The 26,795-nt window shown below is 45.8% G+C and overlaps 1 protein-coding gene across 8 annotated transcripts; it reads left to right on the forward strand.

Moving 5' to 3' along the window:
* Positions 1 to 579: 579 nt before the first annotated feature.
* CAP1 (cyclase associated actin cytoskeleton regulatory protein 1) lies at positions 580 to 26,689 on the forward strand. Of its 8 annotated transcripts, none has more exons than XM_060275812.2 (13): positions 580 to 618; positions 12,751 to 12,872; positions 13,317 to 13,417; positions 14,484 to 14,561; positions 16,526 to 16,669; positions 17,532 to 17,617; positions 18,221 to 18,326; positions 18,429 to 18,615; positions 21,109 to 21,299; positions 22,362 to 22,485; positions 22,970 to 23,052; positions 24,013 to 24,156; positions 25,253 to 26,689. In XM_060275812.2, the coding sequence occupies exons 2-13, from the start codon at positions 12,761 to 12,763 to the stop codon at positions 25,334 to 25,336; spliced, it is 1,440 nt and encodes a 479-aa protein (XP_060131795.1). In that variant the 5' UTR covers positions 580 to 618; positions 12,751 to 12,760; the 3' UTR covers positions 25,337 to 26,689. The 8 variants fall into 8 exon arrangements, with proteins under 8 accessions (XP_060131795.1, XP_088527216.1, XP_034973730.1 ...); XM_088671090.1 differs by lacking the exon at positions 580 to 618 and adding an exon at positions 661 to 842; XM_035117839.3 differs by lacking the exon at positions 580 to 618 and adding an exon at positions 661 to 751.
* The last annotated feature ends 106 nt before the right edge of the window (positions 26,690 to 26,795 follow it).

Consider the following 26,795-nt stretch of genomic DNA (forward strand, 5'->3'; position numbering starts at 1 on the left):
AACACTGTGATACTGATCTTCTCCATTTCTCTCTCTCTCTCTCTCTCTTTTAAAAAAATGATGAAATAGATTCTGAAAGAGGATGTCTTACCAGAGTTCCCAAGGAATTAAGTATTTTTGCTTTTAACATTTGCTTCAGGTGTTTCAGCATTTTTAAAGCATGATTTTTATTATCGTTTGCATCAGTTTTATTTCATTTCACACCCCAAGCCTGCAAAACACACACAGATTGCCAGCGCGTGCATGGCAGGCAGAAATCCAACAAGTAAAGCCCTTTCCGGCTCTGAGCCAGGGAAGGCTGCACCACCTAAATTTCTGCCTACCGTGCTATGCCTATTCCTCCCTTCACCCCCTCCCTTGCTTACTGTCAATCATAATTTCAAACCCCGCCACTTCCCTCCCGGGAACCTCCCTATCCAAAAAGCCACGCCCCTCGTCTTGTCACGCTCCTTTTCGTTCACCGCGCCTTGCCCAATCGCCAGCCTCCCTCCCGTCCGACCCGAACAAGAGAGGCGTGGCTGCTCTTCTCCCCGCCTCCTCCCGCTCCCGCCCCCTCCTTCACTCTGGCCGTCTCGCGCGCCTCCTTGTTGCAGACGAGCCCTCGCGAGCGTATTTCCGGTAAGGCAGGAAGTGGTGCGGGTAGGGTTACTGGGCGTCTCCAGGCGGAAGTGGAGCAGCCGGGAAGAGGCGAGCTGGGCAGAGGTGAGTGGGTGGGAGAGCGAGAGAGACACACCCTGCGTGGCTGAGCGAGGTAAGGCAGCGGCAGCTGAGGCTCCCGAGGGTAGCCTGTACTTGACTGAGATGTTTGGGGAGGAAGATAAGGAGGGGGCGGGGGTTGAGTGGTAAATATCATGCACGTCTGAAAGGGTTGGGGGGGGAGGCTGAAGCAACGAGTGTCTGAGGTGCTACTTCGGGGACAGGGAGAGGGGAGGGGAGTGTTTGCAAGAATAATCCCAATTATTGCGCTAATTTTCTGGGGAAGGGGGAAGGGAACACTATTCTGCCACATGCTTGACAGTCCGGTTTATCCTCGCGAGGAACGACCCTGGGATTCAGGTCGCTGTCATCTCTGGTATTTGCCTATTGTGAGGGAGGAATTTGAACATGTTGTTAAGTTGCATTGCAGTCGTGTGTGTGTTTACTCCGGAGAAAGTTCCGTTGGGTGGAGAGCGCATGGGAATTACAGCCTTAGGAACTGCTGTGGCCAGTGGCTAAGGTGACAAGGCGAGCTGTTAAGTTGTTCAGGACTATTATTTGGCTCTGTGTAGCTGGCGGTCTGGTCACCCTTGTTAGGCTATGGGGGGATTTTAAAAAAAAAGTTATTATAAATGTTTCGCCAGGACTTAAAAAAAATAAAGGTTCTGGATATTTGAATTTGAAAAACCTCCTAGCTCTCTACAAGATTACCTCTGAAAGCTATTGAAACAGGAGTTATTTTCTAGTCTGCATTGTGAATTCTGATTTGTCTTTAGAACTTTAGCAAGACACAGTCAGTTATGACAAATTGGCTAGCAAAGTGTGTGCTAGGTTGAGTAGGGATGCTCAATTTCAACACATCCTGTTTGATTTTGGCGGGCTGAACCCTTGGCAGTGAGGAGGGTGATGGCCTACCAGAGACCCTTCTCTGTAATGATCCCGAATCTGCAACTTCCTCCCTATCTCCCTATGTCATACACTACCTATTTGCAGCTGTAGGCGATTATTGAGGCATACCTCTTTTCTGCCTTTGGCAGTTGAATTTTTATTGTTAGTGTTACACTATCTGTAGTCTGGCTTGTCATATTCAACTAAATTGTGGCACTAGTGGAAAGTAGCACAGCGGTTTCTTCTAGTGCAACAGGACTCCCCTGACTTCTACTCTGTTTTTAAATATATATATATATAGAATAATAGAATCGTAGAGTTAGAAGGAACCACAAGGGATGTTTAGTCCAACCCCTTGTAGTGCAGGAATTTTTTGCAATATTATTAGTAGTAGGAAGTATGCTTTAGTGTGTGTGATTCTGAAAAGAGAGAAGTCTACCAGTATATACTGTCTAAAAAGCACCTTCTGATGGAAAGAGTATAGCTGGAATTCAGGTTAGGAGCCCATATACTAGGTACGGTGGTTGTAACTGTATTGGGGGTTAAAAGGAGTCATAAAATGGTTTGCTGTGCCTGATCCTGAAAGAAGGAAGCAGATTTATAGCAGGAATTAATTTATACTACATAACCAACTGCCAACCGGTTGTGGATAGGCTACAGTAGACATAAATAATTCTTCTGGGTATCTTGTCTGTCATGCTGTGAATTGAAGAGGTGATGGATGAGGGCGCTAGCTGGGCAGGAATATAACAGGAGGTGGTGGTTTGCAGATGAGTGGTGGAATACAAAAGTGTATTTTGGTTCCATGAAAGATTTGGGTTGGTTTTGGAGGCATAGTGCAAATTGGAGTAAGGTTTTATCTTGGTAGGAGGAGCTTGGGGATTGAATTGGGAGTCCGTATCTTGTCTTATTGATGGTGGCTAGGCATAAGCTGACTTTAAGCTGTCAGTTGCACCTTCACAATGTAGTTTCCATGGTGTGCCTCTTTGCCCTGGTCTTTGATGCCTGAGATAAAATAATTTTGAACCTGCCCTATTCTCTATGTAGTCATGTGCTTTAACTGTTTTTAACACCTGTTTTTAAAATGTTATAACCTAACCTACAAAAAAACAATGCAGGTATAAATGTGTCTGGCTGACTGTAGGCTCTGGACAAACACAAAAGTACTAATTCTCACAAAATGTATTTAACTTACGGAATTCATGATGGGGTGGTAGCCACTAGCTTAGATATTTGGGACTGGTTGGCTCAGAAATGGTGCACTTGGATATCAGGAACTGGGGATAAAGAGGGGGAGATAGCTCCATACACTGCTTTTGAACTTCTCAGAGGCATGTGGTTTGTCTCTGATGAAACAAAATGATAGATTAGCTGACCCTTGGTCTAATTCAGCAGGGCAGCTATGCTAAATGTAATTGCTATTGAATTGCCTCCCCCTCCCTCTGGGGCAGGGGCTACATGCCCACAGATGCATATTTAGTGTCCTCAATCCAAGCTTCAGAAGAGCTCTGACATTGTAAAATAGAAGCCTTTGCCCTGTGGCCTAAGGAAGCTGCAGACTTCTGCCTATTTCTCTACAGCACGCTGGCACTAGAGACACTTTGCTTCCCAACTGCTGTGTTTCCCAGTTAGTCAGGAACTCTTGGCCAAGGATCCTCCTCCACTGAGTCATCAGTTGCGTGAGATGCATGCTTCCAAGGGTTAGCACAAATGTGAGAGAGAGACAGGAGGAAGCTAGTACTGTTTGTTTCTGGTTCTTAACTAGACATAACAGAGCCAAGTGAAAACCAGTGACATAGATGTGTGAGAAGAAATAATGATTCCCAGGTGTGCTTATCTACCAAACTTAGTTTAATACAAAGAGATTTACTTACAGATGTCCTCCGTTAAGGCAGGAAATAGACCCAGATTGCTTTATGACAACTTCCTGGATTAATATTTGGTAGCAGCCTATAATTCATTCAGTCAAAGGCTCTTGTAATGTGTTGGAATGGAAGGTTTTGCTGTTGGTGGATTTGGGCTCTCTCTTCAGAGGTGTTGTTTAGAGGAGTGTGAATTGAACTTTGGACTGGAAAAGCCTGGGTTTAGTTGTCCTGCTGCGTAATGAGAGAGACTGAGGGTTTGCTTAATCCTCTTCTTCATCTTAAGTACAAAAGATGGCGGCCAGACCGTGGGCCTTTCCTGTAGTGGCACCATCTCATTGGGGTTCCCTTCTCAGGCAGGTGCATCTGCACAACACTTTCCTAAACTGTAAGAAATGTCAGACTTTCTAGAGTAACTGAAATGTTTCATATCGAAACTTGCTTGCAAAATTCTCTTGACTGGTCTTGTAACCTGTATGTAAAAAATTGTGTTTAATCTTGCTGGCACAGCAAGAGCTTATCTACACTGATTTTGCATGATAGAAATGTAAAAATAAGCATGAAGCTCACTGGATGATCCTGTGCTCATTATTATCTCTCAGACTGGCCTGCTTTGCAGTGTTGTTGGAATAAAATGAGAGAGACTTCTGTATGCTGTGCTGACTTCTTTGGAGAAGGGATGCAGTACAAGTGTGGTTAAAAAACAAAAAACCAGTATTGGTGACTCACTTGTCACTCTCTGAGTAGTGCTTCTCTGGTAAAATTCTGTGAGCTCAATTTGCTAGGAACTTTTCCTGCCAACGCCTCCTTGAAATTTGGCCATTTTCTTGCTGCTCCTTATACAGTCAAACCTCAGTTCCCGAACAGCTCCATTTTGGAAGTAAGTGTTCTGGTTTTCGAACGTTTTTGGAAGCCGAAAGTCTGACGCAGCTTCCGCTTGAGTGCAGGAAGCTGTTGCAGCCAATCAGAAGTCGTGCCTCGCTTGTCGAACGTTTCGGAAGCCAAACAGGCTTCCGGAATGGATTATGTTCGACAACTGAGGTTTGACTGTAGCTTTCTCCTACAAACGAGTACCCACCACCTTGCTCTTCAAATCTGCAAGACCCTTCTTTTTCCCTGAACCCTTGACTCTCTCAGTCCATGCATAGTGATTTTAGCTACAAAGGATTAGGAATGAATGACTGTGTGAATATTGACTTTTACTTAACTGCCAGAGTGACAAATATCTGCATTAATAACTATAGTATGTTGTCTTTAGAAATAAATGGCCACCACACTTATCCCCAACTGAAACTAAGGCTAAGTATTTGCAACTGGAACAAAGTCTATGCCTGCAAAACTGCACATGCTCAGATCATCCCACATTACAGGAACCTCTCTCTCTCTCTCTCTCCCATTGCAAAACTTTTTGACTGCAGACTACTTGGGGCAGAGAAGTTTCTCACTTTGTAAATAAACGTTGCTCTGTATAGCACAAAATATACCCATGAAGGTAAATAAATGAGATTTGCTCATGTGATTGTCAGGTCAACAGGGTTTGCTCTGGGTAATTTTAGATGCATTCTGATGTGAAATGTGTTCAGTGGGCATTTCAAGCTTCCTGCAAGTATCAGCTAGCATGACTCTGAATCCTGCTGCCAGCTCTAGTAAACATATGGCTTTGGCTAAGGTGCATTAATGCAATTCAGGGGTGGTGCCCTCTTTCTGCATATTGGCTTTGTGTTACAGTCCTTTGGTTTCTCCACTGTTGTTGCTTGCTTCCTATCACAGCTTTGACATTAAAATGTGGTTTAGTTTCTCTTCTGGAACAAAGCACGTCTGGTGGTTTTTGCTTACAGTATATGGCTGATAACGGAAGCAAGGCAAGCTGTAAGGCTGGGCAAGGTGTGTGAGGCTCCATGTCAAGAATTTATACTGTACTTGGGAGGAGTGTAGTCATTGCATTTGTGTTTTGGAATGCTAATGAATTCTCATCTGATCTTAAGATGTGGAATACTGGTGAGCATCTTTTGCATGCATCGATTACACACTTGAGATATTAAGCAATGCAGCTTGGAAGATTTTAAAGTGTGTCTTCTTAAAAACTATGCTGCGACAGAAAAACCGAATCCAGTTGGCTTTATTCTCCACTGCCCCACCTCCCACTGCGCATACTAAAGTTATTGAAGGCAACATTACTATACCAGTTTGAGCTACAGCACTTGTTGCAACAAAAACATTCAAAGGCCAAAGCCCTTCCAGGGGTCCTTTACCTTTTACATACATACATACATAATTTTATTTGTATGCCATCATTCCATAGTTCAAACCATGCTCAAGGTGGCATACAAAATGAAAAAATGCCTAATTACAACATAACAAAATAATTCAAAAAACATTAAATAAAACAACACACGCACCCCAGGCAACAAAGCCCTCTAAACCAAACCCCAGCCTCAGAACACCTTTGTTTTTCAGGCACTTTTAGCGATTCAGGAGTACTTGAGGGGCATATTAGTATTTGAGTAACACTTGTGTAAGGGCTACTTGGCAGTAGATGTAGGGGTTGAAATAATTACTCTGTTACAGTGAAGAGACATGTTATGGTAGAATAAAACCAAATATGAATGATATGTTGAACCGCTTGATCCCTATACAGACATGATGTTTAATGTGGCTTGTTTTTTGTTAGCAATGGGTCTCAATATCTAAAGTTTCAGTAATTGAGGACTAGTCACAAATTTGGGCATGAAACCATGCTTTGAAGTAAAAACAGCAGTCCTTTGGCAGTTTAGAGGTTAACAACTATATTACATGCTTTGAAGTGTGTTTGCAAACCATAGTTTGCATTGGCTAATCATTGTTGCATGTGCAACAACAAAACCACAGCTTAGGTCAGTGATGGGCAACCTTTTGAGCTTGGTGTGTCAAAATCTACCAATAAACTGAGCATAACTCGGGTGGTGTGTCACTTCGAGAAAAAAACCATAATTTCACGATATTTATCGTTTAAACAACAAAAATTTATAATTGTAATATATAACTGTATTTAATAAACCAAACCAAACAAAAAAGCCCTTATTTATCACAAAGTGCCCAGAGTTGTTGAGCTTTATGGGGGGAGCTGCTGACCAAAGTTTTTGAGGTTTTTTTGGGGGGTGCAAAAGTTGCTTTGCTTTTTTGGGGCGATGCCCCAAAGCTGCTGCGCTTTTTTGGGGAGGAAAGAGAACAGAAAAAAATGACAAATAATATATTCGCTGGAACTAACACGCAGCACCGACATAGTCTGCCAAAGCGCAAAAAACCCCAGCACAGAACGGGTTAAAAAACGAACGCTGTTACACCCGATCATAGTCTGCCAAACCGCCAGAAAAAACAGCACAGAAAGGGTTAAAAACCAATCTCTGGCTACCAGCAACAACAACAACAACAAAAAGGATCCAGGTTTTAACAGCGGAGACGAGCTCTAGCGGAGACAAGCTCTAGCGGAGACAAGCTGTAGGAGGAGCGGGAGAACAAATGGGGGGGAAACAACAACAGCGCGAATGGGCCGATGGGGTGCGTGCCAGCAGTGAAGGCTCTGCGTGTCACGTCTGACACGCGTGTCATAGGTTCGCCATCACTGGCTTAGGTCTTAGGTATTTTTCCATGGCTTTCTGTTTGCAGGTCTCACTGGACTTCCTGTAGATGCCCTCGGAAGACATGTTTTCATTTTGTACCCTTGGAATTTTAACCATGGTTTGTTTCCTTAATGCTGACTTGCAGTATCCTTCCTTTTCCTAAATTTCATTAGAGATGCTTGGATATGTGCTTCTATAAATTCATTATCTTTCTACAGGAGCTTGTATCACTAGCAGTTAAGCTGAGTCCAGGACCAATGCCTTTATAAACAACACCAAGAATATAAATATTTCCAAGAGTTGTAGTTTGAGAACTGGCTTCAGATATATTTGGTGTGCATGTTGCGAAATTTCTTGAAAGACCACAAGGGAGAACTAGGGAAGTCTGACATTCTGGAGGTAGGCATTAGCTTCTTGATGATCAGGAACTTATTTTCTTAGTGGTCCACTTTAATGAGCCCTCATGTTCCACTGCAGACAGACCTGCAACAGCTTGTCAAATTCCTCTGGGCTAGAAGCCACTCTGCTTCAGAGCTTTCAAGGAGCAAGTAATCCCTATATCTGAAATGCAATCAGAGAGTGGGTAATGGGGCTCTAATCCGATCAGACCCATATGGAATGCAGCAGAACGGTACCTCTGTCTGTTCCATTAACCATTAATCACTTACAAACAAATTCTTCTATTGAAATGTCTATAAAGTCTCAGCATATTCAGGCAGCACAGAGAAAGGCCCATAGCAAAGAGGTTCAGTTGCATTTTGATTTTCGTACTCTCTTCAAATTGATACATACAAAGAAACAGAACCAATTATTACCCTAATCCCACTCCACCCCCTTCCTGCATTCTTTTATAGAATTATTCATGAAATGGAGAAACTAGGAATGAAGGAGATTTAGCCTGTGGCTGTTAGGCTGGAAATTTTTAAGGGTCTGTGTCATGAATCTTAGTGTAATGTGTGGGCCTGCTACAGCTAGGGTGGCCTTGTGTGACTTACATCTGTATTCTGCACAGCCTTGCAAACAGATTGACCACTGCATTAAAGTTTACGGGCGAGCAAAAAAGCTTTCACCTACTGAAGCTGACAAGGTACTGACCTATGAAAATCTTACTTGACTGCCTGCCCACATATAACCTTATTTAGATGCTTGTGGCCTAAAAGAATCAATTTTAGGAACTTCTGTGATCGACTTACCACAGGCAAACCAGATCAGGGTTTTTTGCAAGCCTGACGCTTAGTTTCAAGTAAGTTTATTTGGAGTTGCCCCATTTCATCCTTGCAGTAAGTGATTCTGGGATCAAATGATTGGCACAGGTTATGCAGTGAACTTAGGGGCTGAATAGGGGGTCAAATCTGGGTCTCCCCAGTTCAAGTCCAGCACTTAACATCAACCTGTTGATGTCTGTGGCTGTGGACAAAATGACTGTTCATGTTGACACATTTACAGCTGCTTTAGAATTGGCTGCTCTCAACTTTAACCATATAATTCAGCAGATGGAAGCACATATCCCACCTTTCTGATGATGATGCAATAGAGTAGCTATGGGGAGCCTGGTGTTGCTGAGCTGTAACTCCCATTTTCTGTGACTTGTTGCAGAGTTTGAGCTGGGCTTAGCATGACAGCTTGCAATTCGGTTGCTGAAAGTAATCTAGCATAAAGCAGAAGAGGCAGTGGATGGTCCGTCCTACGTTTTGTTAGATGGGTTGTCATCATAAAGTGGAGTAAAATGTGTGTTTGTGTGCCTCCAGAAGGAATATGAATGGGTCTGAGATCTATCACTGCTGGCATGGGCTTTTAAATATCCACTCATGGTACCTCCAGATTGCTTTTGGGTAAACAGGCAAGAAGGCTTTTCTAGTAAGTTGGTTCTTTGCCTCTTTGAGGCCATCCAAGCATAGGTAGGCTAGTATGAATGTCTGGCCAGGCCCACATAAAAGCTACTGAGTTGAGAGCTGAGTTGTCAGCTCTTTACATAAAAGAGAAGCTACCATACTATGGATGTAGGTTGCATCATTTCCAGATGTGGGCAGCTGTAAGCAGCTACACACATGTCAGAACTGCTTTGCAGTTGTTTCCCAACTTCAAAAGACATCTGACCCTCCTTCCAGCATCTGAGCTATGTGTGTGGTGACAGTTCCAGGCCATGGTTGCATCTGACCAAGTACTTGTCTACACTGAGTGGTAGTGGCTCACTGGCATTTCAGACAGGAGTCTCTTTCACCAATTTCTTGAGGTGCTGGGAATTGAACCTACAACCTTCTGCAAGCAAAGCAGCTGCTCTACCACTGAGCTGTGGCACATCTCCCAGGAGTGCTCAGCTGCCAAAGTTCTGAACGAATCAAAGTAAAACTGTTCCTCCACCTTCGCCCCTCTTTAGCAAAGCACTTAATGTGGTTCCTTCTGCTGGGGAGAGTGGACTGTGGTTAGTATCCTTGTTTTCTATCCTAGTGTCCAGTAAGTTTGGATGGAAAATCTGGAAGGGGACTTGGGGCTGGATTCAACCCAGTATGCTAGTGGAAGTCAGTGCAAGGACTCCCACTAGTGCAGTAGGGTTTCCCCCCCACCAGGTCTGCTTGAGGAGGGGCATTAGGAAAACCGCCTAGAACAGGCTCCTGGGGAAGAGAGGGGAGGTCATTCTATCAGGCAGACAGAAATGTTTGTGCTAATGGAGCAACCTCCTTGGCGTTACTTCACATTCCACCTTTAATCTTCTGACTCCTCCCTCAACAACAGTGATCTGTTAAATTTGTTGATGTCAAAGAGGTATGTCTCTGTTCATTCTTGCACTCTGAGAGGCAGCTTGCCCTCTGCTGTGTGAACAAGTGTCGGGGTTGCGTGCAAACGAGAGCTTGCTGAAGTGGGGGGGGGATGAGATCGAGCCTTTGAGGAGCCGCTATTGCCCCTCTGTAAAGGGGAAGTAAAGAAGAGCAGTCTGTTCCAGGAAGGAAGCTGTCCTCTTCCTCTTTTTTGAGGCCAACATGTGTGGGGAGAAGGATAACATTGCATCGGACTTCAGTTGTGTCCTTAGTGGGTAAAGTATCTGAGTCGTGAGTGTGTGTAAAACAACTTTGCTTTTCTCTCTCTCTCAGCAGAACTTGCAAACAGAAATACCATATTGATATAAACCATGGTTAAGTTTCCAGGCTTTCTAGTCATAATTGACGAACTGTTTGTTTGCTTGCTGTGCTCTGTTGGCCCTGCCTCTGTCGCTCCCATCACAGAGCATGTTCTCATGGCAGTTATGGACTGCAGCACAGCACAAACTGCTCCACTGACAGCTGCTGTGAAATATGGGTCATCCCTAACTGCAGACACTCTTTTGTTAAGCTGCTGGCTTCTCCGGGCTTTGCTTGGGTGTCTTGCCTGGACCCTGAAAGGGCAGCTGCACAACCCCCATGAGTATTGCGCAGACACACTGCAAAGTTGCTGTACAGCTAATTGCATCCGCCCGGAATTTAAGGTGCAAAGAAGCCTGGAGTGTAGCTGAGCAAGTGTTTCCCCCTCCTTTATGCCCTGCGCCACAGCCAGTGATTGCAAAGTGAAACGTTGCCTGGCTTCGTTCTGAGCTCTTAAGGCATATAAGGGAATTCTGCTCTTGGCCTGGGGTGATGATTCATGCTCCAAATGATGGCTGTGATTCATTGTGCAAATGACCTAAACGATTAAAAAAAAGGAGCTGCCAGTTCCTCCAGGCTTTCCCATCACACTAGGGAGGGAGGAAGGCAAGCTTGAAATGGTCTCCCATTTAGAAGGCTACAGACAGACTTTGTGCTCCTGTAACAGAAGGCAGCTAGCAAAACTCGCGTGCCAAAATCCATTCTCCTTCGACATTTCTTGGAAAACAAGGTCCTGTGCAAAAGCATGAACAGGGATGCCATTGTTCATTATCTTGGGCAGCTGGCTTGTCTTGGCCCATGTAGTAGGCCGCCTATGCTAATTTCTCCGCCATGGTTGGGACTGGGTGGCTTTGATGGTTTTGCGATTGCTTTAAAATAGTGTCTGCCTCAGGTAAGCTTTATGACTCTGTCCCTTTATTGATTGGAGAAGAGAGGAGCTACTGCAACCCTTGACAAGCCCATAGGATTTGCCAGAAATGTTAGGTTTCTCTATGATACTCATTTAGGCCTGCCCTCCCTCCGCTTGGCTCCAAACAGGTCCTATGCTGTACATTTAGATGAGAAGAGCAAGGAAGCTTGGGTTTCTTATCTCTTATGAGGGTTTGAAAGCACTCTGTGACTGTCTAACTCACTCTTTGCCAACCAGGTGCTCTCCAGGCGTTTCAGACCGCAACTCTCAGGCCTAGCCAGCATGGGAATTGTAGTCCAACACATCTGGAGGGTACCAGTTTTGATTAAAGGTGGGGGAAGAGTCTAGTGCCTCATTACCAGGAAGCCAAGGGGAAGAGGGAACCTAATTGAAAAGACAAAAAAGCTATTTCACATCATGGGAACTGTTTCATGATGTGGTGGGCATTTAGAGGCCCTTTAGATTGGGGAAATTCATTGAGGACAGGTCTGCCTTTGGCTGTTAGCTAAATGGGACATCCATGTTTAGAGGTAGGGTACCTCTGAATATCAGATGCAAGGGAACAAGCTTTAGGTGAGGGCTGTTGCTTTCAGGCTCTGCAGGGGTCCTGAAAGGATCAGGCTGGCCACATCCAGAAACAGGCTGCTGCATTCCTTTTCCTCCCATTTATATAACATCCATCTTCTGCCATGGGACCGAGGGTGGCATTCATGTGGTTTCCAGATGGACACCCATACAGGCACTGACAGACCAGGCCTACTTAACCTCAGCAAAGTGGTGGCCTCGTGCCTTCACATCGTACCCTGAATCTAGACCATATCCTGCTCTAGATGAAACTTGGGGTGGTCTTGTGTTCACTGTAGCCTTGAGTCTGTATTGCTATCACCAGCCCAGGCCCGTGGCCTAGGCTCATCTTGAGCCCTTTTTCCATACTAGAGGGCACAAAAGCACAGCTTGGCTGTGATCTTTCAACCAAGATAGTCAGTGGCTGTTGGAGGTCAGAGAGTTGTGTATCTGCCTGTTGCACAGCTCCTGATAATGTAGGTGTTGCGACACGCAGTGGTTGGGGCTCATTAAAATACATGCATACCTCACCCCTGTAGTGTCAGCGCAGACACAACTCGAATACAACTCAGAGCCTAATCTCAGTGGGTTTGAGCACCATGTTGGGCAAAACAATTCTTGCCTTGCAAAGGGTTGGACTAGACAACCCTCTTGGTCCTTTGAAATTCTATGATTCTTTGATACTGAGTTATGCTTGGAGTTGACCCATTGAAATGAATGGACTCAAGTTAGTCATGATTTCAGGGGGACTATTCTGAGTATGACTTGGTCAGAGACAAGCCATTGTGTTTTCAGGATCAGGATCTTTGGGAACAGAATACTCATTTGGGGGTACTAGTTACATTGTGGCACCTGCAATTGAATAAGTACACCAAAAAAGGTGAAATGGGAAGTTATCTTTGTTTACAATTGTTGGGTGGTGGACCCAGAGCTTCTGGCCAGGACCTTGTTTGTTTTCAGCAAAGAGTTCTTCCCAAAAAAAGATAAGGTAAGCAAAAGTAAATAGTCTTCAGTTGCCATTCCTTCACTTCAGTCTGAGATTGGTACAAGATTGCCCTTTGATTAAATATTGGCTCCGTCAAGCTTTCCTCTAAATGCATGGTCTAACTTTGCAGGTGCTGAGAGATGACAGAGCTGCACGGTCTTGTGGAGCGATTGGAGAGAGCTGTGGGCCGCTTGGAGATGATGTCCCATGGCCCTGGCACGCAGGGCGGCTGTGGCGATGGCCTTCCCAAAGGTGAGAGGCCCTGACTTGACCAGTGTATTCAGGATTAATTACTTTAACCTCTCACACTTAGTAGGAAAGTCAGTGCATGCAGCTGACTGGGATTGGGATATGCAAGAAAGAGGAAGTGAATTGCCCTAATTGTCAACCCTCAGCAGCTAAACGTTGGCGTCACATTGCTCTGGTGTCAGCAATGATACTGGCATTTTACTTAGAGTCCAGCTGCTTCCTTTTAAAAGTGAAAAATCTAATTAGAGCTAAGACTTGGGTGCTAACAGGCAAGGATTTTAATCAACCTAGAGTGCTCTGCCAAAGTTTTGTGCATTGCGGCCGGGAAAGGAGGGGGTGGAGGGGAGGACAGATGCTTACTGCAAAACATGACTTGCAAATGTTTCAAACCAAATCCATCTGCTGTCTCTTGGTTCTCATGATTGACTTGCTTGCATTCCTCTACAGACATAGCTGAGTATGTACAGGCTTTTGACACACTCTTGGCGGGTCCAGTAGCTGAATACATGAAGATCAGCAGAGAAATTGGCGGTGATGTCCAAAAACACGTAAGGCTCAGGCTTCCTTCCTATTTGGGGAGAACATTTGCTTGCTGCACTCAGAATTTAGGTTTTGGAAAGTAGCTGGCTGATGTCGTCGTCCGTTCCCCCCCCCCCCCCGGCCGAGAGTTGGAAGTGGTGCAGTAAATGTGTTATATGTGGTTATCCATCCATCGCCCCATAGTCTATGCAGGGAGTTATTTTCGGCAGTGTCTCAAAACCATGTGGATATTTTTTGCCAGAGACTGTAGTGCACAAGGAGGCTACAATGGCTCTAACAAAAGTCTACAAATTGTCAGTCTATTTAAAAACACCAGCGATGCCCCAAATCACTCCTATTTTGCCATAAACAGTCAATACTAGCTGCTGTTAAAAGGACAGTGCATCTGAGATGTGGCTACAGTCAGGGCTTTTTTTTCCTCCTGGAACTCACCTGATCTCAGTTCTGGCACCTCTCAGGTGGGCACCATTGCCATTATAAGAGAACAAGAGAGGTGTTCATGGTGAGTTCGAGCACCTCTCTTTCTAGAAAAATTGCACTGGCTACAGTGTTGAACTAGGTTTGCAAAGACTTGGGTTGAAATATCCCCCTAGCCCATGATACACATGGGTTGACTTTGGGCAGTCACATTCTCTCTGATGTGCTAAGGATGAACCGGGTTGGGGTAGAGGGAGACATGTGCCCCACTCTACGCACTTGGAAGAAGATTAAAACAAAGTAATAAAACTGCCTGAATAAATGAGGGCTGATCAAATTGATTGGCGTTATGGAAGAGTGATTTTGGAGTTTCAAGTATACAGTATAGGGAGGGAAGTAGAAAATGCACACTCTTATCCATATTCCAGGCCTCCCAAACTCATACAGAAGAAAGTCAGTCTTACTGTGAAGCTGCTGCAGTTGATACTTCAGAGCTTTTGGCTCTTAATATGAAATTGACCATCACATGTGCAACACAGTCCTCCTTGGATACAGCTGGGGCTCTTTTTGTCAGAGTATTACCACCCCATGAGCAATATATATGCAACTAATTCATGCGCACCTTTCCCCCCTTTTGGTATCCTCTCCTCCTTGAAGGCTGACATGGTCCATGCAGGGTGGATGACAGAGAGGGCTCTTCTGGTGACAGCATCTCAGTGCCAGCAACCCACAGCGGTAAGTCTGGGGAAACCCCTTGTATTTCAGCAGTGAAGCTCAAGGGCAGGTGCAGCTGGAAACTAGTTTCCTTTTTCCAAAGAATATAAAAAGTGATCTTCTGAATGGGGATTCCCAGCTTCTTTCATCCTGGGATTGTTGAAAAGGGTTGTGGGCATGGTCAGCTGTGGGGGTGTGGTCAGTCGCCACATTTTCAAAGCACCCCCACTTTGTGGTGCTTGCTCTGTATTTTCTGTTTTTTCTCTCACACACAGCTCCTTCCCCATACAAAAATTGCTCAATTGACTTGCATGGGAGGAAAAAGTGTGTGTGTGTGTGTGTGTGTGCGCACACACACACACACACACACACACAAACACAGACAGAATGGCTGGTGAGGTGGAAAGAGTCTGCTACTGCCAAAAACTCTTTTACTGTCAGGGAGTGAGCTACCCTCTCCCACCAGACATTTTTGGCAATAAAACTTTCTACCCCATCCCTTTAATTTACATAGGGCAAGGATGGCTGGCCTGTGTCCTTCCTGATATTACTGAACTAGAACTCCCATTGTCCTTGACTACTGGCCTTGTTTGCTTGGGCTGATGGGGGTTCGAATCTAACAAGATCTGGAGGACCACAGGTCAGATACTTCTGGCATAGGACCTCCAGATGGCAGGACACAGTGAGACCCTTTGCAGGCAGCATGGCATGGCTTCATGGGTGCTGGGGTATTGCAAGTGCCTGTTCCAAGACAAGGACTTGTTTTATGGGAAGCCAAAATCTATACATTTTGAGTGAATCCTGAACAGGATTTAGCAAATGGTGGTCCCAGGTGTGTACGTTGGTAGGATGATCCCATAACACCTTTCTGTCCAGGAGAAGGATTTAGGGTTTGGTAGGAAAGTGGTACCCTCCTTTTTTGCTTGACCACGTGATGTACAGAACCTGGCCTATCTGCTACTTTGTTCCTCCTCCGGCAGTGTGGTGTAGTGTTAACAGCGGTAGACTCCTAATCTGGGGAACTGGGTTCGCGTCTCCGCTCCTCCACATGCAGCTGCTGGGTGACCTTGGGCTAGTCACACTTCTTTGAAGTCTCTCAGCCCCACTCACCTCACAGAGTGTTTGTTGTGGGGGAGGAAGGGAAAGGAGATTGCACAAATCCAAACTCTTCTTCTTCTTCTCTTCCTCCTTCCCTAGAACCGCCTACTATGGATCAGTCAAGTAACTTGCATATCATAGTGAAACAATTGCTACCTGGCACTTGCTTATTTTTCTCTTCCCTCCTTGCTCAATTTTCCTCTAGTGTCTTGCCATTTTGCTTTTCCTCCATGGAGCTCAAGGTGGTGTGCATGCCTCCCCCCTCTCCAAGAAAACCACTTGTGAAATATGCTGGATGACTTTAGGCCATTCATTCTCTTTGGTGTGAACCAGCCTTGCAGAGTTACTGTAAAGTAAAAATGGGGGATAGGGACTCTATACACCATCTTGAGCACCTTTGAGGAAGATTAGGATCATTTTTCTCTCAGCATCCTTTAATACATGGATAATACTGTCACTGGCCTGGTTAGCACAACACTAGAACTTAAGTCATGATTTACCTATGACTTGTTTCTTCAAAGCTGGAATTGTTTTCCAGCTGTTCTTGCCTTGTGCATTTGTAGCTTTGTGAGCATTTGGGATGGAACCATGGTTAAGGAAGGGTGCCAGTTTCACATCGTATGCCAAGCCATAGCTAAAAAGCTAACCAAGCTTCATAGGCCAACAGTAAACCATGGTTCAGTTTATGGTTTGACAGTAAACAAACCATAGTTAAGTTGCTGGGCAGAGTTTGGATCATCAAACAAACCCTGACTTAGCTTTATGTGCAAGGGGCAGGCAATCTAAATGACGGCAGAGGGAGGAGGGAATGCAGAGGCAAGGGAGACCAGCAGGCTTAAGCAGTTTACACCTTGCTCGGCTTATCTTCTGTAATTTTGTTGTTGCAGAACAACTTCTCAACTGTGCTGAAGCCAATATCCGAGAAGATCCAGGTTGTCCAGATCTTCCGGGAGAAGAACCGTGGCAGCAAACTCTTCAATCACCTCTCAACCGTTAGTGAGAGCATCCCTGCATTAGGCTGGGTTGCCATGGTAAGGGCTCGGGAACTGGTGCTTTTCTGCCAAAACTCGTTCTGTGATTATGGTACTTAAAGGGCCAGCAGGCCTCCCTGAAGCTCCTTAAGCTGCTCTTATGTCTGTAGCTTTGTTTTTAAAATATAGCCCTTCTCAATTTCTGTACATGGAAACATGCTAGGAGCAAAATATTGCATAGATAGCATGATCTCCCCTCCCTCCCCCATATGTGTTGGTGCTGATGGTACCATTCTCACATGGGCAGTTTTAGTTGGCAGTGTCAATCTGGTCAAAGAGTCATTCACTTTCCCCAGGGAAACCTGGGAGTTGTAGTTTTGTATGATTTGGCGGGGATATCTTCACAGAAGCTTCAACAACCCCTCCAGACTATGCTTCCAAGGGTTCTTGAGGCACACTAGATACTGTTGGATTCTCAGCCAGTATAGCCAGAGATTGTGGACAAGGGCAGTTGTGGCTCTCGAGGTGATGGAGTACACCCCTTAGGGAAAAGTCATTGCCACTAAAATGGTATGGAACGGACAATACAGTAAGTTGGTGGTTTTGTGCCCATAAGCTTCCGGTTTCTTTTTGTATTTCCTGAGAGATTACTTAGTCCTTGTCACCTAATTTTCTCCCATCCAGATGCAGTTTTAAGATTTCAAACTGCACTTCCGGCCTTGCCTCTGTTATCTGGGAGGTCCTAAACTGTGGTGGGTTTGGGGATGGCGTCTCTATCCACTACCTCCTGGCAAGCTTGACTTCTGGTCCTTAAACCATTTCACTCAGGGGGTCAGCTTCCAAATAACTCTGGTGGGTTTGGAAAGCTGCTGGGTCAAACGCGAGAACTTTTATGTTCTGATGACGCACTGTCTTCTCATAGGCTCCCAAACCAGGCCCTTACGTGAAGGAAATGACTGATGCCGCCATGTTTTATAGCAACCGGATCCTCAAGGAATACAAAGATGTGTAAGTGTTGCTTACCTCTTTGGGGGGGGGCATGGAGTGCTGCCGGCAGCAGAGGATTTTGAGGGGAGGTAGCATTGGATCACATTCCAATGTTTGCGTCACTTAGTTTTAAAAAAAATAATCATCTCCCTCAGATTCCTAACAGCAGGGTGTGGCTAACCATTTTTGGAATGGGAGTGGCTTGTTCACCAGGCCGTGAGTTCTTAAACCCGGCCACTCAAGGCAGGCTCCACTTTTAAAGGGAATGCTAAGAAATGGAGACAGTTCACAGAAAATGAGAATGCAAGGATGTGGAGTTACCATGAAAGGGACCACTGAGATGCAGATTCTTGGATTGCTGTTAATGAAACCATACAGAAGAGCAGAGAGAGAGAGATGGTGCTGTGACTGTGTAGAGAATGAGGGAACCTGAGTAGTTGGGGTGGGGGTGGGGGGACGGGACAGTGCAGGGTTTCATTCCCAGAAAGCTCTGAATAGTCAGTTTGTGAAAAGTTCCATCTGCAAAGCAGGAGGGTAGGAAATCTACGGCTCCTGTTGCAAGTGGAGTTTCAAATATCCCCCATACCTAGACCAATTAGTTTGCCTGGTTTCTCTTTCTCCTAGAGATAAGAAGCATGTGGACTGGGTGAAAGCTTATCTGAGTATCTGGACAGAGCTGCAGGCGTACATTAAGGAGTATCACACCACTGGGCTGACCTGGAGCAAAACGGTGAGTACAGGCTGAACGCTAATCTTCAAGGCACCACAGAACTCTTGCATTTACTATTCTTGACATTTCTGTTTTCTGTTCCTATCCCATCCCCTTTTTCAGGGACCTGTTCTAACTGATTCAGGAAATGGATCCCGAGCAGCAGCTCCTTCTCCTGGTGGCCCCCCACCCCCGCCACCTGGCCCTCCACCCCCTCCAGCTCCCGCCTCCACAAATTCTGGCTCAGATGACCCTACTTCCCGTTCCGCACTTTTTGCCGAGATCAACCGGGGAGAGGCCATCACTTCCGGTAGGTGAAATTAGTTAATGGAATGGCAAGGGGAGCAAATGGCTGTGCTATAAGAAAACTCACTTGGGATAGAAATTGCAACCCTTCTACACAAAGCCTTTGTGACCTGCAGGGGTCCTTTTGCTCCAGTATCTGGGGACGAAGTCCAGCGAAGTCCCATCTTTTGAACCATACAGATGTGTTTGTACCCATGGTCTTGTTGCAGATGGCAACAAGAGGATTTCTTGGTCATCTTGATTTTCACAAGCTGTTCTTAAAAGTGAATTTGCATAGCTTTTCACTGACACAGCAGAAATGCATCGCTAATTCTGCTAGTGTGTTTTGATGCATTGAGTATACAGAATGTTTTGTTGTGTCTTGATTCCAGTTTCCTGCATTCGATTCATGACACCCCTTTGAAGAATTCCCCCCCCCCAAAAAAACCTCTTGGGTCATAATTCCCTAAACCAGTTTTGCTTGCTAAACAGGCCACTCAACTTCAGTGTGCAAAATAAGAATTTTGAGAATGTCCTTTCCTTGGAGAAAGCAACCTGAATGTTTTGGATGAGGAGTAGAGGTAGCAGAAGTGGGTCCATAAAATACCTTTGTGGTTAGTGAAGATGGGAGAAATCTGCACTCTGGGCATTGCAGTGGCCAAAAGGGAAACCCAGTGGCAAGGGAAACCCAGCCAGATGTTCAGGGTATAAATAAATAAAAATATTACTATTATTATTAGAGGACTCCAATGCTGGGCTTGATGAGGGTTGATGATATGCAGAAGATTTAATTTTTTGTATCCTAAGGTTCAAGAAACCCAAATACAGTGAGGAAAGCTTTTGCACTGCCTTTCTGGGGAATTGATGGAGTTTAATTTTTGGAATCTCCAGGCCCTGCATAAATAGTTGAAGCTAATCTCTGGTCTCCGGTATATTCTTCCTTAAGCCAATTAATTCCTCCTTTTTTTCTTTTCATCAAGTGAAACCAATTAGATTGCAGGTAGTTGGGGGGGGGCATGCACGGAGGACAGTGCTGTGTGTAAATTGCACATACTGCAATGCAGTAAGCCAATGCAGAGATCTCCCTGTGGCTCTGGAAGCCACTGCTTTTGGCTCCTGGACGCAAATGGGATACCTGCTTTTAAAGCTATTTTATTGGAGCATTTTAAGCACAACACCAATCATATGACTGCCAGTGACAGAAGCAAAAATAAGGGAAGGGGAGAAAGGGACATCTCGCATCACATACCACTAGGAGCACCGAGTCTCTGTTTTCATGTAAGTTGAGGAAAGACTGCTTTGTTGAGAATAAAATTTCAGGCATGCTCTGCATGTATTGTAACCAGCTTTACACCATAGCCCTTTTCCTGGCTGTCTAGATCAGCAGCAGATGGGAGCGAGAGATTTCTTTCCTAGGGTGGGATGGTTTTTAACATGGTTAAAACTTGTACCCACTCCTTCCTCTAAATCCTGTGTGTGTGTGTGTGTGTGTGTGTGTGTGTGTGTGTGTGTGTCATCCTTTTTTATCTTTGAAAGAGCCCTGTGGGGTAGGTTAGGCTGAGTGTCAATTAGACAAGAGGCAAACACCTTGGCCAAGACGGCGTTTGAACCCAGGACTGCCTGGTCAGAGTCCAGCCCTCCACTCGTAACTACTCCACACAGGCTACAGTGTCTGTATCTGCTATTTAGAAACAAAAGTCCCTAAGAATTGAGGACTTGATGCTATAGCAGGGCAAGGGATGGAGGCCAAGAAGCTTTCCATTCTTATAGAGCCAGAGAATTGCTGAAAGCCCTTCACCTAGCCAGAGAGAGAAGAATGGGCAGAACTAGACCATCTTGGTTATGGACCCTGGTTTGTGGGGCTCTTTATTGAAAATGACATCCCTAGCAACACAGTACCAGTTTTTTGGGGAAAGCAGCGTGTGACACATTAGGATATGATTGTAGTAGTGGATTTCCCCCCCCTGTGGTTTATAGCAATTTTACTTTGAATTTGTTTTGTTTTAATTGTATTACATTGGTGTTAAAAACTCTGGTTTCTATACTTTCACATTGAAATTCATTTTGGGCTTTTTGAGTAAAAGCAGCATAGAAGCCAGCCAGTTGGAGCCAAGCTAGAAATGGGAACTAAATTTGTCTACAAGGCACAAATGGCTGGTGGTCTGATGTGGGCTGTGGTGGTTTCGGGGGGAAGTTCTTGGTTTGTAAGAAGCAGCTCTTTGGGCCTGGCTCTGACATTGCTGTTGTGGTAGAGAAGCGGCAGAGAAGCTCTGCTTGGGGGTAATGTCAGATGTACTGAAGCTTTAGAAAGGGTGACTCAAGTGTGGGAAAGACTTGTGCCTGGGGCTGCTGATAAGTGGTGCAGGAAGGAGCTACACTGCGATGCTCCCACACTGCAAAGCTGCCACAAGAATGGAAGCGCCTGGGGGGGAAGAGTAGCTGCTGGCCACAGCCGAGGGGCGGCTCTTAAAGCTGATGGCATCTTCAATGTGGACGTTAATGGCGGTTTCCCTCCTAGGCCTGAAGCACGTGCCGGACGAGATGAAGACCCACAAGAACCCAGCGCTGAAGAACCCAAGCGGTCCTGTGCGGACGGGACCGAAGCCTTTCATGGCTCCAAAGCCAGCCTGTCCTGTCAGCGCCCCCCAAAAACTGCCTGCGAAGAAGGAACCTCCTGTGCTGGAGCTGGAAGGCAAGAAATGGAGAGTGGTGAGTTCTGAGGGGCTGGGGTGTCACACAAAAGACTCCCCATTGCCATGGATAACTTGAGATTTCATATGAGAAGGTGGGAAAAATCTGAATTGTATTTTGCATTTAGATTATGCATGCATTTTGAAGCAGGCAGCATCTTAGAAGAGGCACGTCACCTGCAGTTCTTAAGAGTACTTATTAAAGTCTGCTGTCCAATTAATTCGAGCAGCGCCTTTTAGTCTTTGTTTTAATACAGTGGTACCCAGGTGGCGCTGTGGGTTAAACCACAGAGTCTAGGGCTTGCTGATCAGAAGGTTGGCGGCTCGAATCCCTGCAACAGGGTGAGCTCCCGTTGCTCGGTCCCAGCTCCTGCCCACCTAGCAGTTCGAAAGCACATCAAAGTGCAAGTAGATAAATAGGGACCGTTCCGGCGGGAAGGTAAACGGCGTTTCCGTGCGCTGCTCTGGTTCGCCAGAAGCGGCTTTGTCATGCTGGCCACATGACCCGGAAGCTGTCTGCAGACAAACGCCGGCTCCCTCAGAGCGCCGCAACCCCAGAGTCAGACACGACTGGACCTGATGGTCAGGGGCCCATTTACCTTTACCTTGGGTTACAAACACTTCAGGTTATGCGTTTTCAGGTTGCGGACCGCAGGAAACCCAGACGTACCGGAAAGGGTTACTTTCGGGTTTCGCCACTTGTGCATGTGCAGAAGTGCTAAATCGCGCTTTGCACGTGCGCAGATGCAGCACTGCAGGTTACGACCGCTGCAGGTTGTGGACGTGCCTCCATCACAGATTACGTTCGCAACCCGAGGTTCCACTGTAAATTAAAAGGACGGAGGGAAATTTTGTCCTCTGTGTGTTGGACTCCAGCTCGCAGCAGCCCCAGCTAGCATGGCCAGTGATGAGAACTGGAGTCTGGGGGGCCAGAGGTTCCCCATACCTGACCTGATTAAGAGAGTCTTGTAAGGAGACGCTGGCTCATTGCTGTCCATCAGGCACATCTACAGGTCATAAACGTATCCGAGGAGGGAAGGGGCTGGAATGAGCGGCGTTTGTTTTTCCCCTTCCTCTTTAGGAGAACCAAGAAAATGCCTCCAACTTGGTGATCAGCGACACGGAGCTGAAGCAGGTGGCCTACGTCTACAAGTGCATGAACAGTACACTCCATATCAAGGGCAAGATCAACTCCATCACACTGGGTAGGTTCTTAACGGCTGGGACTGGGGCGGGAGGCTTTAAAAAAAGAAGAAACCAACAACTCATGCCCACCAATCAGCTCATGCCACTCCAAGGGAGGTGGGTGCGATTCTCTGATTCATTTCACTGTTGGCTTCATGCACCACTTCCCTGCAGGATTTAACACCCCACGCCTCCCAAGTACATCAGCTGAAAAGCGGAAAGTTAAATCCTGCTCAGTCCAACAGGGTTCGGCACAAATGTCTTCCTGATAATAGGTGGGGAACTGGTGTGTGCAGCCAAACCCCATGGGGTATTTTTTTTGTCCTAGTTTCTCACTTTGCCAAAAATGGCCCTTGCATTGCAAATGAGGAGTGCTGTTGCTGTGACTTACCTTGGAGCACCCCATGGATGGGTGGCTAAATCAGGACTTGCTGAGGTATTCTTCAGCCACACATGAAAAGGTCCTTAATGGTCCTTTCTGTTCTCTTTTCCTCTATTTTGTAGATAACTGTAAGAAGCTAGGTCTGGTGTTCGATGATGTGGTGGGCATTGTTGAGATCATCAACAGTCGGGATATCCAAGTTCAGGTAATTGCACTCCCTCACCCCCACCCAGTTTTGTATTCCCTTAACGTCGTAATGGTCCTCACTCTGCCTTTTGCTTCTTTTGAAGAGCAGGAACCCTTAAACAGATGAGCAAGAAGTAGTAGTCTTTGAGGGGTGATTCAGGGTCTTCAGATTCCATAACAGAATTAGAAACCCATCTTGCACCTCAACCCATGCACACATACATTGCTCTGAATCCAAGTGACCCCAAAATGTCACAGAAAGGGGCGGAACGGCGTGTTTGTCAGCTTTTTCAATTGCAATTTCGCTTAACTGTGCAGTGCCTTGGAACGTAAGCCCCATGTAAATGGCGGAGAAGGTTGCCTGTACAACAATTATCATCTGCATTAAAAAGGGCAAAGGACAGAATATTAACAGCTAGGATAAATGTTTTAGAATGGCAACCTGTAGGATTAAGCACAGCTTTAAAAGGTCTGGACGAATAAAAAGGTATTCATCTGGTGCTGAAAAGATAACTAAGTTAGCACTGGGCAGGCCTCTCCAGGGAGGGTGTTCCAAGGAAGGGCAATTGCATCCTGCGGAAACCCCAGTCTTGGGTTACTGGGTCCTGCCATCTTGGGAGTGAAACAAAGAAGGGCCCCTCCTAAGATGTTGCAGGTTCACGTTGAGAGCAAGTGGCACTTGAAGTACAAGCCACTTGGAGCTTGAAAAGAGAACATACTGAATTTTGTTTCCCTCGCTCATAAGGTTCACCACGCTGCTGTTTTATGATTTATTGAAAATATAATGATGGATCCACTGTCTTCATTGATGTATTATTTATATAGGATATTATAAAGAGTACATATAAAGAGTATTGATAATGATGTTTTCAGAACAAGGAGAAGTGAACTCCTTGTGTTTCTGTGTTTCTTTCAGACCTCTAGGGTGTAGGGTGGTAGGCGCTCTATCCATGTCTGACATCCTTGCCTTTCTTGCTAGGTGTTGGGTAAAGTGCCAACCATTTCCATCAACAAGACAGACGGTTGTCACGTCTACCTGAGCAAGAACTCATTAGAATGTGAGATTGTCAGTGCCAAGTCCTCAGAGATGAACGTCCTCGTTCCTACAGACAGTGGTGATTTTGTAAGTTCCTTTCTGGTTACTTGGCGTAGAATTCAGATGCTGGGAGAAAGCCACTTTGCTGTGGGTGGTGGGTGGTTGTTGCTGACATTGGGAAGAAGCTGTCTTGGGAAAGCTCATGGTCAAAAGTCACCAGGCTGAAGAGCTGTGTTGCCAAAATGATTTTAGCTGGCTTTCAGAAGCCCAGGCTTAATAAGGCAGGCAGGCTTTCAGTGGCTGGGATCAATGTACATCTGCACCACACTTCTAGGATTAAGTAGCATGAATCAAGAAGCAAAGCTCTAAGGAGCTTAATATTGGGGTGGAGAACTGGATCCATCTGACAGGCTGAATCCTGCATTCCCTCACCCCCACCAGACTACTTTGACAGGTGGAACGGGCCCTGCCCACCTGTCATAATTTGGTATCACTATGTCAGGTGAATACTTTCTTCTCTGTAGGTAGCATGGCAAGCCCCACAACAAAGAATCCAAGCCCAGCCAAGCAGGGCTTGAAGCTCCTGCTGGTTGGTGCCAACTTCATGCTCCTCTTGGGTGGGTGGGTGGGTGGGTGGCCGCATTGCAGACATGGCTTTGCAGGCCAAAAGTGTACCTGTGCCAGATCTAATTAGCCCTTTAGGCTGGATATTCCCAGACCTGGCTTAATTTGGTACTTGCTCTGTTTTTTAAGTTGATATGTTGAATGGGGTGTTAATAGCTTTGTTGCTGAATTAGGCCTCTCTGTAGTTTTCTCATGTCTCCACCCCTGGCATGCAGCTCATTTAGACAAGATATGTAAGTGGAAGTTCTGCATTCAAGAGAGTGTTGTCCCTGAATGCCAGTTATTGAGATGGAGGGGAGGGGAGCAGCCAGGCAGATTAGTACCCTGCTTGTGGGCTTCCAAGAAGCATCTTGCTGGCCGCTCTTGAAAAGCAGGCCGCTGAGCTAAATGGGCCTTTGGTCAGATCCAGCAAGGCTCTCCCTTGATGGCAGTAAGCTTTTGTGTTAAAGGTGTAGCTGTACTAAAGGACAGAGAGCAGACAGGGGTTTTGAAAGCTGTACGTCTCTGCAAGTCACTTACATGTAAATGTTACTGACTCCAATATTTTGTTTCCCCCTAGAATGAGTTCCCAATCCCAGAACAATTCAAGACACAGTGGAATGGGCAGAAGTTAGTCACCACTGTGACGGAAATAGCTGGATAAGTTGACCGGGCGCTCGACATTCCCCCACCACCACTGCTGTGGGACAAATCTGCTTTTTGGGGGATGATTTATAGATTTTCCTGTCCCTTTTCCGCTCTCAATCTGCTTCTGTCTTCTCCCCGAGAGACTTGCCTACCTGCCTTCACTGAAAATACCTCAGGCTAGGATTTGGGGGTAGGGTGGCAGAATCATTTGCTTCTATCAATTGATCAGCAGGAAAGTGTGGCGTTTCCCCTTGGTCAGGCTAACCCGCGTCACCAATCAACTTCTGTCTGGCCTTTCTTTTTGTGCTCCCTGGAGCCAGTATCTCAAGGACTTGGTTCTAGAGGTTTTTCTCTTCCCCTTTCATTTTAAGCAAAGGAAGACGGTTCCTTGTGGAGTAAAGAGAGTTATCAGGGTATAGAGTCCCCAGTGATGTGTGTGTGTGACAGTGTATCTGGAAGGTGTGGGTTGGGGGAGTTGACTTCATTCTGTTTAATCTAATTGGGGCTGTTCAAAGATTCCAGGAATGGCTTTGCTGGACCAAAAGCTGAAGGACTGGTGCATGTATAGCATTCCTCCCCCACCCCACCCCCCCACCCCAATTTTCCCCCTTACGTGCTCAGTGTAAAATTCTGTGTTGTGCCATGATGTTGGGGGAGACCTCTCAGTTACAGGTGCCACAAGACTACCATGGGACAGGCTCCCCCACCCGCCCCTTCCAGGAGTCTGTCCAGCGGCTAGAAAACTGCTGCTCACCCACTTCCATTCAAGCCCTCCTTTAAAGGGAAAATTGTGCCCAAAGGGTCCCTCTTCTGAGCAACTGAGCGTTGTCCAGGCTTTCCAGGACAGGTTTTTCCTTGGAGCCCATCTCTCTTTTCTAGGGAGGGATGAGTCTTCTTCATTCCAGGTCCAGTATTTAATTATGTGTAAGCACAAATTCATTCCAATCCTCCATCCGAGCTTATTTACCCTTTAGAGTCTGGAAGACTTTCTCTGGCTGTCCTCTCTGTCGCTCAGCTTCTTCTCTACCAGAAGGCCAGTGTGTGTTTGTTAGCATGGCACTGCAGTCCTTGCGCCGAGACCAAAGGCATGGTACTGTACTGACCCACCAAAGGGAGTTGCCTGTGCACCAGAATAAGAAGTGTTTTTGGGTAGCATATGCATATCTTATTTCCCTCTTTGCCACATTAATGATTCCCCCCACACACACACACTAAAATGAAACTTAACAGAAGATATGCAATTTCTTTTTATTTTGAAACTGTCCTGTGACTTGTATTTCTCTCCCGAGGCTTGTGGAAATAAAACCTTTCTTATGTACTTAAAATTATACTGAAGATAGAATAAAGTTAATGCCAAGTTGCTCCTTAACATGGTGGTCCTTCCTAAGCTCCTCTGCAACCAGCTTCATCCAGAAAAGCTGCAAATCTCAGTTTACAGCTTCAGACTCAGTGCTGCTCTCTTTCAGCAACATTTC

The sequence above is a fragment of the Zootoca vivipara genome, chromosome 6 (genome assembly GCF_965207765.1).
Source record: "Zootoca vivipara chromosome 6, rZooViv2.hap1.1, whole genome shotgun sequence".
Lineage (NCBI taxonomy): Eukaryota > Metazoa > Chordata > Lepidosauria > Squamata > Lacertidae > Zootoca > Zootoca vivipara.